Source organism: Equus asinus, chromosome 21 (genome assembly GCF_041296235.1).
Source record: "Equus asinus isolate D_3611 breed Donkey chromosome 21, EquAss-T2T_v2, whole genome shotgun sequence".
In the NCBI taxonomy this organism is placed as follows: domain Eukaryota; kingdom Metazoa; phylum Chordata; class Mammalia; order Perissodactyla; family Equidae; genus Equus; species Equus asinus.
Genome location: NC_091810.1, coordinates 95,897,472 through 95,909,924, shown reverse-complemented (window position 1 = coordinate 95,909,924; position 12,453 = coordinate 95,897,472). Strand labels below are relative to the sequence as shown.

General features: G+C 38.3%; 1 protein-coding gene across 2 annotated transcripts; it reads right to left on the bottom strand.

The window, feature by feature from the left end:
* Nucleotides 1–3: 3 nt before the first annotated feature.
* On the bottom strand, nucleotides 4–11,563 carry SUCNR1 (succinate receptor 1). 2 transcript variants are annotated; one of them, XM_044755106.2, is made up of 3 exons: nucleotides 11,277–11,563; nucleotides 4,969–5,034; nucleotides 4–4,466 (listed from the first exon to the last, which is right to left on the bottom strand). In XM_044755106.2, exons 1-3 carry the CDS (start codon nucleotides 11,277–11,279, stop codon nucleotides 3,513–3,515), a joined length of 1,023 nt encoding a protein of 340 aa, XP_044611041.2. In that variant the 5' UTR covers nucleotides 11,280–11,563; the 3' UTR covers nucleotides 4–3,512. The 2 variants fall into 2 exon arrangements, with proteins under 2 accessions (XP_044611041.2, XP_070349786.1); XM_070493685.1 differs by lacking the exon at nucleotides 4,969–5,034 and having other exon boundaries at nucleotides 11,277–11,556.
* Nucleotides 11,564–12,453: the final 890 nt, after the last annotated feature.

The following is a 12,453-nucleotide window of genomic DNA, read 5'->3' as shown; positions in this document are numbered from 1 at the left end:
TTCTAGCAATGGTGTAGTAACTCTTAGGGAACCTCACTTCCTGAAAGTAACATCTGTAACCTCCAGCAATGAATAAACAACCAGCCAGAGGAAGGCACTAAAGAGTGAGCAAAAGGAGGCAGACATGGGGAGGGCGTCAGTAACGGAAGAAGTAAAAGGAGCTAAGTGGCACTCCCATTTATGTTGTTATCAACTTTTAGTCTAGGCAAAGGTCCTCATCAGCCTATGTAGTGTTGCTAAAATTCAGACAGAAACCTGTACTCTATCTGGCACGAGAAAGCAAAGGACAAATTCAAGGTGTACTCAGCAGCTCAAAAGTAAAGAGTGATCCTTGAGAGGAGAGACTTAGAAAGGGAACCCTACATCTTGTATACAAACTCTGCTCAAGTGTCTAGCTGACCTCTGAACTATGGATGTGATGGGTTGATTCTAAGCAGCCTAACTAAGGCTAAAATAACTGAACTGAGATTGCAGAGTTTGGAGTTTGAGTTCAGCCATGAAACAAAATATCAGGACTCTTCGATGGAGCAGAACAGAATCCAGTCTCCACAACATGTTATTCATCATGTCCAGAATACAATCCAAATTTATGAGATATGAAGAAACGGGAAGTTGTGACCCATACTTAAGAGAAAAGGCAGTCAATGGAGACCAACTTTGAAATGACCCAGATTTGGAACTAGCAGACACAGATTTTTAAGCATCCATTAAAACTATGCTCAAAAGTATAGAGGATAATACAAGGGACAGGGCAATGGCTGGCGCCTGTATTTGTGTATATACGCTCTATTCGTCCTGTAAAATAGTATTACTTACAGAAGCGGTGATGACAAAAACAGCTTGATCATGCACACGAAAAAGGAGCATTGAATTCTAATTTGTTCTCTAAGATATTCATGCATAACAAACAATCATTTAAAATGTACCTTGCTAGGCGCTATGAAGACAGTAAAAAATTAGATATGATTTTTCCATTTGCAGAACTTAGAGTTGACTTGAAGGTAAACAAGTGTAATATAGGGTAAAAAAAATACATTTCATAAAAATCGTACTTAAAAGCAGTCTGAAATCCCAGAGGTAGACGGATTTATGTCCAGATTTTTGGAGGAGAAGATCTAAAGGATGACGCTAAGAAAGAGTGACAGATGAGATGGGCCTCAAAAGATGCTTAGGATTTTTCTACGTGGGCATGGTGGAACAGGCATGAGCATCCAGGTGTACACAGTGAAGAGAGTTCTGAATATAATGAAGTGAAGTAGCTACCTTTGGCTGGAGGGTATAGTTTATGACAACAATGTGAGAATGCATGACGAGTAGGTGGATTCGGATGGCAAAATACTGGACCAAATAGTTTAGACGTGATTCTCAAGACACTAGGGAGCCAATGAAAAGACACAATACAAAAGCCCAGCAGTTTTTCCTTTGAAAATCACAAACCCAGAAAGGATTTCCATTATTTATTGTCCGTGATTCTTAGTCATCTAAAAAGCAGATGAAATGGCTCTTATAATTTTAGTACAGGTCTGTTAAGGATTAAGTTACCACATGACAGATTAGAGCAAGAAAAGAACTAAGAAATGTGCTATGAAATTATTTAAGATTTTGGTTACAGGGTCTATGTAAGAGTATATGGTTTTACAAAATGTTTCACCATGCTATTAGAAAGAGTCCACCACTGCCACTCCTTAAATTGTATGTTGATAAGTTTGCAGAAACAATCAAATACTCCTTTCCTAAGGCCCTTTGGGGGCCTTTTCTGAGGAGGAAATTCAGGAGATTCTGTTTTCAGTTTATTATCAGGCAGTTATAAAATTACATTGAGATTTTTAAAATATTGATTATAAAGACAAGGCATGAAAAAAATATCTTAAAGCCTAATGCTGGCAAGAAAATAAGTCCTTTGTGAATAATGTGTTTTTACAATATTTCAGTTGCTTGCACTGTAGAAGCATTAACTGGGAATATTTTGAGTTTTGGCAATATCAGAATATGATATCACCAGAACAGGAATATTATCTCAGACGGGAAGGACAATGGACTTCCATGTCTTTGCGCATGTTTGTTTTATCTTTCATGTTAAAGATAATGACCTCAAGAAAAGGAGCGTAGACAAGTGGCCACAGACCCATTTTATTGCATATAGTAAGTGAATTATTATATGATAGTCATTTGACGTTAAAAAGCTAATGCTGCACTTGGTTTTTGTTTTCCTTAGTTTGGTTTGTGGCATAGAATGGTGTCTAACTAACCCTCCTCTGATAATCTACATTTATATGCACATAAATATTCCTTGTGTTCCACACTTTCATGAAGTGCATCTTGTTTAGAACATTTCCTCCAATGGTCATATATAATGTTCAATGGAAACGAGCTTCACTCCAGATGCGAGTCACTCTCTCTAAGACAAATTTGTCCTTGTAAAGTACCTATTGCTCACTAGAAAAACTGTGTATGGGGGAGAAACTGTGTGTGACTTCCTTCCAAAAGGGAAAATTAACCCAACAAATTTTGCTATTACATTTCATTTCCTTTTGTTTGCTGTTTTGATGATATTTATATATTTTAAAGTTTACTATGTAGTCAAGAGCAGGAAGGCCAAGGAACTTAATATATTTCCATGCACCAAAAATAAAATTGTGATAATAAAGCGCTAGATGGTACAATCATCATAAAAACAACATACTCATTTTGTTTTGTTTTGTTTTGTCTTGCTTTAGGCTTCCTCATAGACACTTTGTGTTCTGTAACTCTGAGGGTTTTGTAACTCTCCTTCGTATCTCTGTCTAGTATTTTCATAAAATCCTTTACACTTAAACCCCTCAGAGCCAAGCTCAGACATGCCTCTCTCTTTGTTGAATTCTCTCTTTAGGGTCTATTTGACATGATTCTTTGCACTAAAAACAAAAAAAGGACTTATAATTAAAACTGGACCCAAATTCATGATCAATATAAAGAAATATCTTACAAGCATCCTTGAACTCATTATATTCTTTCTTGCTTGTTGCTGTTACCGTTTGCTTTAAACTTGCTCAAGAGCACAGCTGCTAACAACAACATTTAATCATGCATGTTAATCTTCTGTTACTCAGTTCTCACATAAACTTACAGGATCGTATGCATAAGAACAACACACAGAATGTTGCCAATGCAATTTTTTTTTACAATCTGGATTAAATGCAGACAACTTTCTGTTTTATTAACCTTCCAGTCCTTTTACACTGATTGACCATGTCCTTATAACACCTAAGATTTTGGACTTAAATGCTCAAACGTTAGACAGTGCTAGTCCAACTCCTTTCAAATCTTAGGTGAAGAAACCAGTGAAGACTTCCCATCCTCTTCTTTTCACATACGCTGGGTACATGTCTTTAAAACAGGAGCAATGAAGTGGCCCTCTCTGGTTTATGTCTATGCGTTGAATAAAATTCTAGCTGGCTTATAGCTGCATGTGTATAACACTCTGTTACACGAGCACCTCCCATTTCCCTGAATGAAAACATCAGCCCGTTAGCTCATCTTCTAAAGGATGTAAGGGATTTGAAGAGGTGCCTCAGTTTACTCATCAGCATCTCCCTGAAGTGATCTCCCATGAGGAAATAGAAGACAGGGTTGATTACACTGTTCAGAAAGGCCACAGGCCGGGTCACAATGTAGAAGGTGCTGATGATCGCCTGGGTGCACTGGTGCTGCGTCCAGTTCCCCAGGCGGGAAGCGATCCTCACGTTCCGCATGATGTGGTAGGGCGTGAAGAGCACAGAGAAGATCACAACCGCCATGATGATGAGGTGGAGAGGCTTCTCTAAGGGCAAAGAAGTCGCCACCTGCCTGCTCCTCTGCTTCAGGAAAAGAGCAATCTTGAAATAGAAGAAGCACATCACTAAAAGGGGGATGAGGAACCCTAAGAAGGTTAGACACAGGCTGTAATTGAGGTTGTCTCTGGGGTTCCCAGAACTTGCATAATCATTGCACTTGGTGTCGTTGTCATCTGTGACAGGGTTTATCAGAGAAAGCATAGGCAATAGCTCTAAGGTTACCAAAATCCAGATGGCCAAAGAGGTTAAGACAGCAAACTCTTTCTTTTGCAGAAAGTGTTCCCGGAAGGGATACTTCATGAGCAGGTACCGATCGATGCTGATGAACGTGAGGAACAGAATGCTGGAATAGAGGTTGGCGTAAAGCACATACCGGTTGATCACGCAGAGCACGTCCGCGTACATCCATTTCCCGTGGGCGTAACTTCTCATCAGCATGGGAAGGGTGCACAAAAAAGCCAGGTCAGAGATGGAGAGGTTAAAGAGATAGATGTTACTGCTGTTCCAGTTCTTCAGACAGAAGAGGTAGCCGAAAACAACAGTAGTATTCCCGAGGAGCCCCACAATGAACTCAACCCCGTAAAAAATGGGAAGGTAGTACTTCTCCAGGGCAGCCTCTGCAGCCAGCCAGTTCGTGCAAGTTGTATTCAGTGCCTAAAGCAGAGAGAAAATACAAGGATGAAACACCAGACTGTGACTAAAGAGAAAACCGTGCTTGGCATAATAATAAAAAAAACCCCTGCAAAGTTGAACTATGGAGAGCAGGTTACATTAGCAAGGAGTGCATATATATATATATATATATATATATATATATATATATAGACATATAAGTATACGCATATATGTCACTAATATATTATTTCAACAAATATTTATTGAGTACCTTTGAACTGCATGCTAGGCGCTGGGAGTAACAGCAGAGAGGAAAGTGAAGTTCCTAATCTCAAATGGTTTATCCTCTCTTGGGAAGAATAAAAAAATAAATACATGTATAATGATAAAGAGAGTTCCAGAGAGAGAGAAAGGCACGTGCAAAGGCCTTGAGGTGGAAACACACATAGAGGACTTGACAAACAGCAAAGAGGTTAAGGAAGAGTGCAGTGAAGTAAGGGACGAGGAGAGTCTAATTCATTTCTGTGTCTCCAGGACCTACCATGGTCGCCAGCGAATCAGAGTTGTTTGACAAATTCTGCTGAGTTAAACTGAATGGAACCATAATCTACAAGAGGAAACAGGGATTTTTATAACTCCAGTCTTCCCATTTTAATAGCTTTTACTTTGTTCCATATTGTCAAAGAATTGTGCTTATTTTATTAAATTTTTTAAATGGAATTCCAGTTTTAAAACATGATTTTTTACAATTTAAAATATGAAGTTGAAAACTCTTAGAAATCATAACAGCAGCCACTATTTACTGAAAGCTTATAGTGAACCAGGCACTATGCTCACCACTTTCCAAGGATTATCTCATTTAATACTCACAGCGACATAATGAAGTGGGAACTGCTGCTACTTTCACTTTACGCATGAAGGCACTGAGTTTTGGAAAATTAAATATCTTCCTGAGGTCAGACATCTAGAAAAAAGACTTCCATCATAGCACCTTCCAAATAGGGGCTGTGAAAATAGGCAATCTGATTCATTCAAACCTCACATGTCTTGCTCACCTGTCATCTTCTCTCTTGTAATGAGGCCAGATTGTTTGTGTTTACATAGGGCATTTAAAGAACTTGAATTTTTAAAAAATGTACTAGATTGTCATTGTTAAGTGTTAAATCCTACTTACTTGTAGTGAGGAAAAAGCAAAGCTGAAAATAAAATTTTATAAAAATATCTTTGGCGAATAGCATTCTGAGTGTTAGTTGCAGTCAAATGATTCTTTCAATATTGTGTTTTGGTAAATAGAGCAAAATATGAACAATGCACCGGAGCTGCTTTCTCTGGGAAGTGTGTGGATATTGAGCAGAATCTGGGGTGCTGAAGGCATCTGGAAAACTCATAGCTACTTTTGTCCAATTTAAGTGGTTTCTTCAGTTAAAGATTGCTGGTATATTGAGAGTGTTTTCTTTACAAAAATAATTCATGGAATTGTAGATACGATGAATTCAATATTTGATATTAATTTTAATCACTTAATTTAAAACATCCTAAATTGCTCTGAGCCTCTCCTCAAGTCTTGCCACGGCACCCTGCCGGTAAGTCCGGTTGTAGACACAGCCGGACAGAAACCTCCTCAGGCAGTGGACACATGAAGGCTGCTGACGAACCAAGCAGACACCTCTGAGGTTGTCTAGTCGAACTGCTGTCTCACATCCCCAACCATTTATTAGCTTTCTCAATTTCATGTCTTTTGCAATTTTTTCAGATCTCTTCCGCCTACTCCACCCTATGCATCTGCAGCAGATAGTTTTGCCTTCAAGCTCCCTGAGATGGAGCCCGTTTGTTGGGTGTCCACTCTCCGGTTCCTGACTCTGTACCTATCCTCTCCTCCACCCTTCTCATGATGACAGAGAATGTCTCTTCCTCTGGGCTTACTCCAGATCCAATTCATTCTCAAATTCTCAAGATTCCTATGTTATCTATCTTCTCTCTTTCCTGTCTCTTCAGCCTTCTTCTCCATCTCAACCGCATCCTTTTCACTAGCGTTTAAATACTCTGGTCTCATCAGTCTTGAGAAAAAGAAGACATAGACAGCTATTCCTAACACTCTTCGCACACGTTTCTCTCCTCATCATAGCTCAATTTACAAAAGAGCTGTCTTCACTGACAATCTGACCTCCCATCCCTTTTCCCCCTGCTCCGGTTTGTCTTCTGACATACCCCTCACCAAAATAGCCTCAGATTGCTCAGTTCGATGGTCATTTCTCTCTCCTCTCCTTCCTTGACTTCTCAGCTGTTTTTCTCACCATCCCTTCTGGACACACTCCCTGCCTTTGCCTTCCCTAACATGGCCATCTGCTGCTTTCCTTCTTCCTCTCTGCTTGTTCTTGGCAGACTCTTTGTGGCCTAAGCCTTCTTGGCCTAAGTGTTCAATGTTGAGTTCCTCAGGGCTCAGTACTAAGCTCCTTCTTCATCTAGACTCTGCCTGGATGATCTCATCTACTTTCTAGTTTTAATGACCATATATGTCAACAACTCTCAGATTTATATCCCAGCCTGGGTCTGTCTTTTAAACTCTAGATTTTTATACTTATGACTGCTGATTGACCTCTTCCTGGCACTTCTGCCTCCAGGAATCCGACACTAAACTTCCTGACTTCCTTCTTGATCCTGCTGCGCCCCCACCTAAGTCAGTCGATGGCCAACCATTTACCCAGGTGCTCACCTCAGAGATCTAAGCAACATCCTCAACGTCATCTCTAGCTTACCTCCAATAATGAATGAACTACCAAGGCCTGTTGGCTAGAATGGCTGCATACTTCTCAAATCCGTCACTCTTGCTCCGTCGCCTTCACCACCGTTCTAGTCCAGGCCACCATCCTCTTTATCTTGGACTACATCACATCCTCTTATGGTCTCCTCACATCTTCTTTGGCCCCCTTTCAATCTACCTTTGACACGATAGCTAAACAATCTTGAAAAACTGCGACCAAAATTCTGATCATCTTACTCTCTCAACCTAAACACTTAAATGACTTTCCACTGTCAAGGGCATAACGTATGAAATCCTTGATGGGGACTTCAAGGCCTTCATGATCTGGGTCCTGTGCTCCACATCCACCTCCCCTGGCATTACTCTCCTCCTTGCTCATCTTTCTTCATGTTCTTTGAACGCACAGAGACCTTTCCTGATGTTCAGTTCACTGAATCTCTTCTCACTGACCTTTCCCCCTGTGATCCTTGCCCCATAACATACTGTCTCAAACTATACTTCTTTCAGAACTCAGTTAAAGCGTAGGTCTCCCAAGATAGGCTCTCTGACACATTCAGTCTAAATTAGGTCCCCCCATTTTATGCTCTCATTGCAGACAGAGCTTGTTAGCATTTCTAACAACTTTATCTTACTCGTAGTTTATCTTCTACATCTGGCACAGTGACTACCGGATAGTAGATGGTCTGTAAATGCCTGCTGAGCGGAGAGATGAACAGAAACCCTTGACTGTTTATGAAACATTTTTATAAATATTTCCTCCAAGGTCAGATAAATAGTAAGTCCAGCAAATTAAGCCCATTGCTCTATTTCACTATAAAAGCTGACACTAAATACAATATGACTAATATTCAAAATAGACAACTGCAGCAGTGGTAGCTGTGATTTACACACACATTTGTAGAAGGTAAAATTTAGTATGTATCTTCCAGGATTAATTTTAAACATTAAGGTTAATTTAACTGCTGGCCCAGTGGCATAGTGGTTATGTTTGTGCATTCTGCTTTGGCAGCCCGGGGTCCAGATCTCAGACGTGGACTATACACTGCTCATCAAGCCATGGTGTGGTGGCATCCCACATACAAAAAAGAGAGGAAGATTGGCACAGATGTTAGCTCGGGGACAATCTTCCTCAAGCAAAAAGAGGAAGATTGGTGACAGATGTTGGCTCAGGGACAATCTTTCTCACCACCACCACCCACCGAAATTAGAAATCTACATCTGAAATTAGTAAACATCAGAGAGTCCAGGACATGTACCAAAGTACTAATAGTTTTATCCCTAGTGATGAGATTCCAGATAATTTTTATTATCTCCTTTCTTCTTTCAGTTTATCTGGACCTTCTATTTTTTTTTCCCCCCAAGTCAGCATGTATTTGATAATATTAAAAAATTTAAAATTCCTAGAAATACAGCAAAAAGTTCAATGGTCTTTTTTTTAAAAAGTGGACTTTTGGGGCCAGCCCAGTGGCACAGTGGTTAAGTTTGTGTGCTCTGCTTCAGCAGCCCAGGGTTCCCAGGTTCTGATCCCAGGAGCTGACCTATACACCACTCATCAAGCCATGCTGTGGTGGCATCCCACATACAAAGGAGAGGAAGATTGACAAGGATTTCAGCTCAGGGGCCATCTTCCTCAAGCAAAAAGAGGAGGATTGGCAACACATGTGAGCTCAAGGCCAACCTTCCTCACACACACAAAAAAATGGGCTTTATTTTTTAGATCAATAATTTTCACTATTATTTTTAACTCTTCTCCCAGCTGCTTTCAATTCCACGACGTCCAGAAGCACTGTCTTCCTTGTCTCCTATGACACGGCAATCACCTTCTTGTCCTCCTTCTCTCTTTGCAGTCTCTTTTGTGGTCTAATCCTTCTTTGCCCCAGCTTTAAATGTTGGAGTCTCTCAAGGCTTAGTTCTGGGCAAATTTGTTATTTTGGGAATACTCAAAAAGCTGGTGCACACACTCAGGTGCATATTAAGGCAATAGAATGTTTCCTTTAGACAAGAAATTCATTTGTTTCATTTTTGAATTTCCTCTTTTTCTATTCATAACTCTTATCTTTCTGCCTGCTTGGTTCTTAAATGTACTGACTTATGTCAGTAGCTTATGCACAGCAGAAAGCTTTCACCACCATGGGAGGAAAATATAGCTGTGAAGACTTGTATCCCTAGGAGCAGATTACCAATAACTACACTCAGGTGAGTTAGGGGCTGTGTTGGAGCCACAGAGAGCTCTGCTGTTTCCGAGTCATCCACTGGCATTGACAGTGAGGGAGTTGGTCAGCACAGAGAATGCAGGACTGGAACAAGGAAAACGAATGCCTAGTAACCGCTGTCCTGCTTCTCAGAGTGATTTCTGCCTTCATTTTTTAAAAAATAGCTTTTTAAAATGCATGTTATTATGTAACGCCCTCTCAGAAAATGCAGATAGGCAAAAAGAAGAATGCAAAATCGTCCGTAAACCTACCACTCCTAATATTTGGATCCCCTCCTACAGTTTAATATTTATTTGAATTTATTTTTACAAAAATATTAAGTTTTATAATTTGTTTTTTGGGTGCATTTATTTCATTCTTAAAATAATTTTCCTAAGTCCATAATATTCACAAATTGTTTGGGTTTATAAATATAAGGCTGTCTAATATTTGCAGGCCAATTTAACTGCCCAAGACCCACAGTTTTTAGAGTATTAAATTCTAAATTGGATGATGTTTATGTGGGTGTGTTTTTAGAGCAGCCATCACAATTCTCCACTCCATTAATGAAGTGAGCTGATCCCTTACACAAAATCCCCAACTGAAGGGAAATTCCCTCATGAAATTAATATTATCTCTTCTGCTTTCTAGTGGTTCAATTTTAGTTTTTAGGAAATAGAAATTATGATAAATAGGTTATATATGATGCAGATGAATTATTTTTAACAGTTTTTTTTTAGGTATTGGCAATTAAAGTAAAACCTTTAATTATACATCCAAAAATATATTTAAACACATTAGAGTTACTAAGCCACAAACAGTATTTAATTTACTCACATAAGCAGATCAGTAGTACTCATTTTTAATTTGAGAATAATATTTCTTTCACTTTAATTGTTTTCATCCTTTTTAAAATGTACATTTTTGAAACAAAAAATATCTGATATTTTATTAGCTTTTAAACTGTTTTTTCTTATAATCATCACAATTAATCAAAAAACACTTATGAAATTTTAATTCTTAACTGCTTCCTTAAGGCAAATTTACATGATAATAAGAGTTTTTTTTAACAAATTTAGTTTTTCATTCATAATTTGAATAAAAAATATATTCACATTGAAAAGATACAATAATTTAATGTTGATGACTTCATTGTTTACATATTTCAGAAATTACACCAGAAGTCAAGGTATTAAAAAGTGATATTGTGGTATCAAATTATGTGTTTATGAATTTCTTTGAAATACTTCACTAATTATAAAAAGTTCTAGAAGGCATAATAGCAATGGTTTCTGCAATTTTCCGTTTTTTCTTAGTGAGTTATATTCTTGAATAACATAATTTTTACAAACATAAATGCTGAATTTCATCTTTAGAATGACTTAAAATTCCCTCTAACATTGTATTTTATAAACGAAAATATTATATATGTATAATAATATATAATAATTTATAAAATAATTATAAAATAACATAAAATAATATATAAAATAATATATATAAATAATATATATTATAGATTATTTCATATGATTTAGAAAATTTAATTTTTCTCCGTAAATAGTTATATTTATTTAAACAAATCCAATTACTCTTTTTGTTGAAATATAACTAAAACATTAGCAAATATAGCAAACCTCTTTAAATAAAATAAATTTAGTATTTGGCAATTAAGACACTAAATTTGGTAAAAAATAAGCGCAGAGGAAAAAAATTGATTTCCTGTTAGTTTCTTTGGCTGTTCTACATGGACTTATGAACAACAGTTCAGACGGTTTATTTAAACATTACTTAAAACCTGAACCGCTCACAGGCCTCTTTTAAAAGAAACCCCTAACTAACAGGAGGTCCGGCATCGCCTCACACCCGAGCGACGTGAGCTGCATTGTAACTTACCATTCTGTGGAAGGGCCCGATCCCTTGGCAGAAATTCTTTGCCAGCAGCTTGGCAGAGCTTCTGACTCAGTGCTGTGCTGCTGGACGAAGTTAGCACAGTCTGATTTGCATATCCGGAGCCAATATTAATAATTCAAAAGTTCAGAAATAATTAGTTCCGTCAAACCTCCAAGTGAACTTCCTGTGGAGCTGAGACACAAAGCAAATTGCTCCTTTCACAAATAGATTTTGAAAAGACAACTGTCGAAGTTATTTTATTCACTATCAAAGCAACAGAGAAGCGCTCGTTATTCTCATGGTTATTTGCATAGTTAACGATTAGCAATGTTTATGTTGGATGTAGAAAGGCTTCTGCTCTTTCTTCACTTTTCAAGTTGACAGTTTGTGTTAAACTCTATGTTGGGCGTATAATAACTGAACAGCTGTTATAACAATTCTGAGGGAATTATGAAACAAATTCTGGAGGCAAACCTGGATATATGCTCTGTCGGTGAACTAGCTAAAGGACACTAGAGCTTCAGCTATTTCCCATTTTATTTTCTGTGATTAAAATCAAGAGACATAAAAAACACATCAGGTGGCTCGGGATTAGAGAGAGAGGCGGTGTCGAAGCAAGATAACCTCACTCAGGGGCAATTCAGGCATCGCAATCAACGCCCTGCGTGCACCTGGAAGCACGTCAAGCACGTTGCCTGCGTTTCAGATGGAAGCACACCTGGCTTTTTCTGAAGATTATATTAGATTTACATTCAGGTAAACACTCGATCTGCTTGATATGAATCGTAGGGTTTATGCTGAGAAAGTCCCTAATTGTGCAGGCAGTGGTAATTTAATCTGAATGCCGTAAAAGTTGAATGCTGAGTTAGCAGTGACAGACAGAAACCTGAAGAGAAAGTTTCTTATAGCTAGTCGTCCTGGCCAAGCACTTCCCCCATCCAGTATGTGCGAGCCCAAAACTTAGAAACTTAAAAAACCTGTTTTGTATAGGTACACACACACATATGTATATTATAGACTTAAAACTACACATATGTACGAAATATAAATGTATTTATATATGAAATGTATGGTGTTCACATGAAATAACGTCCCCATAATTTGTTGAGTTCTCATTACATGCCAGGTATTGCGCTAAGCACTGCTATGCATTGAATGTTTGCAAAAACTCCCTGGGGTT

Excerpts from the sequence above, each read along its gene's own strand:
- SUCNR1 (XM_044755106.2), bottom strand. Across the intron at positions 4,467-4,968 it reads CTGATTCGCTGGCGACCATG|GCACTGAATACAACTTGCAC; the intron begins GTAGGTCCTGGA and ends TCTCTGCTTTAG.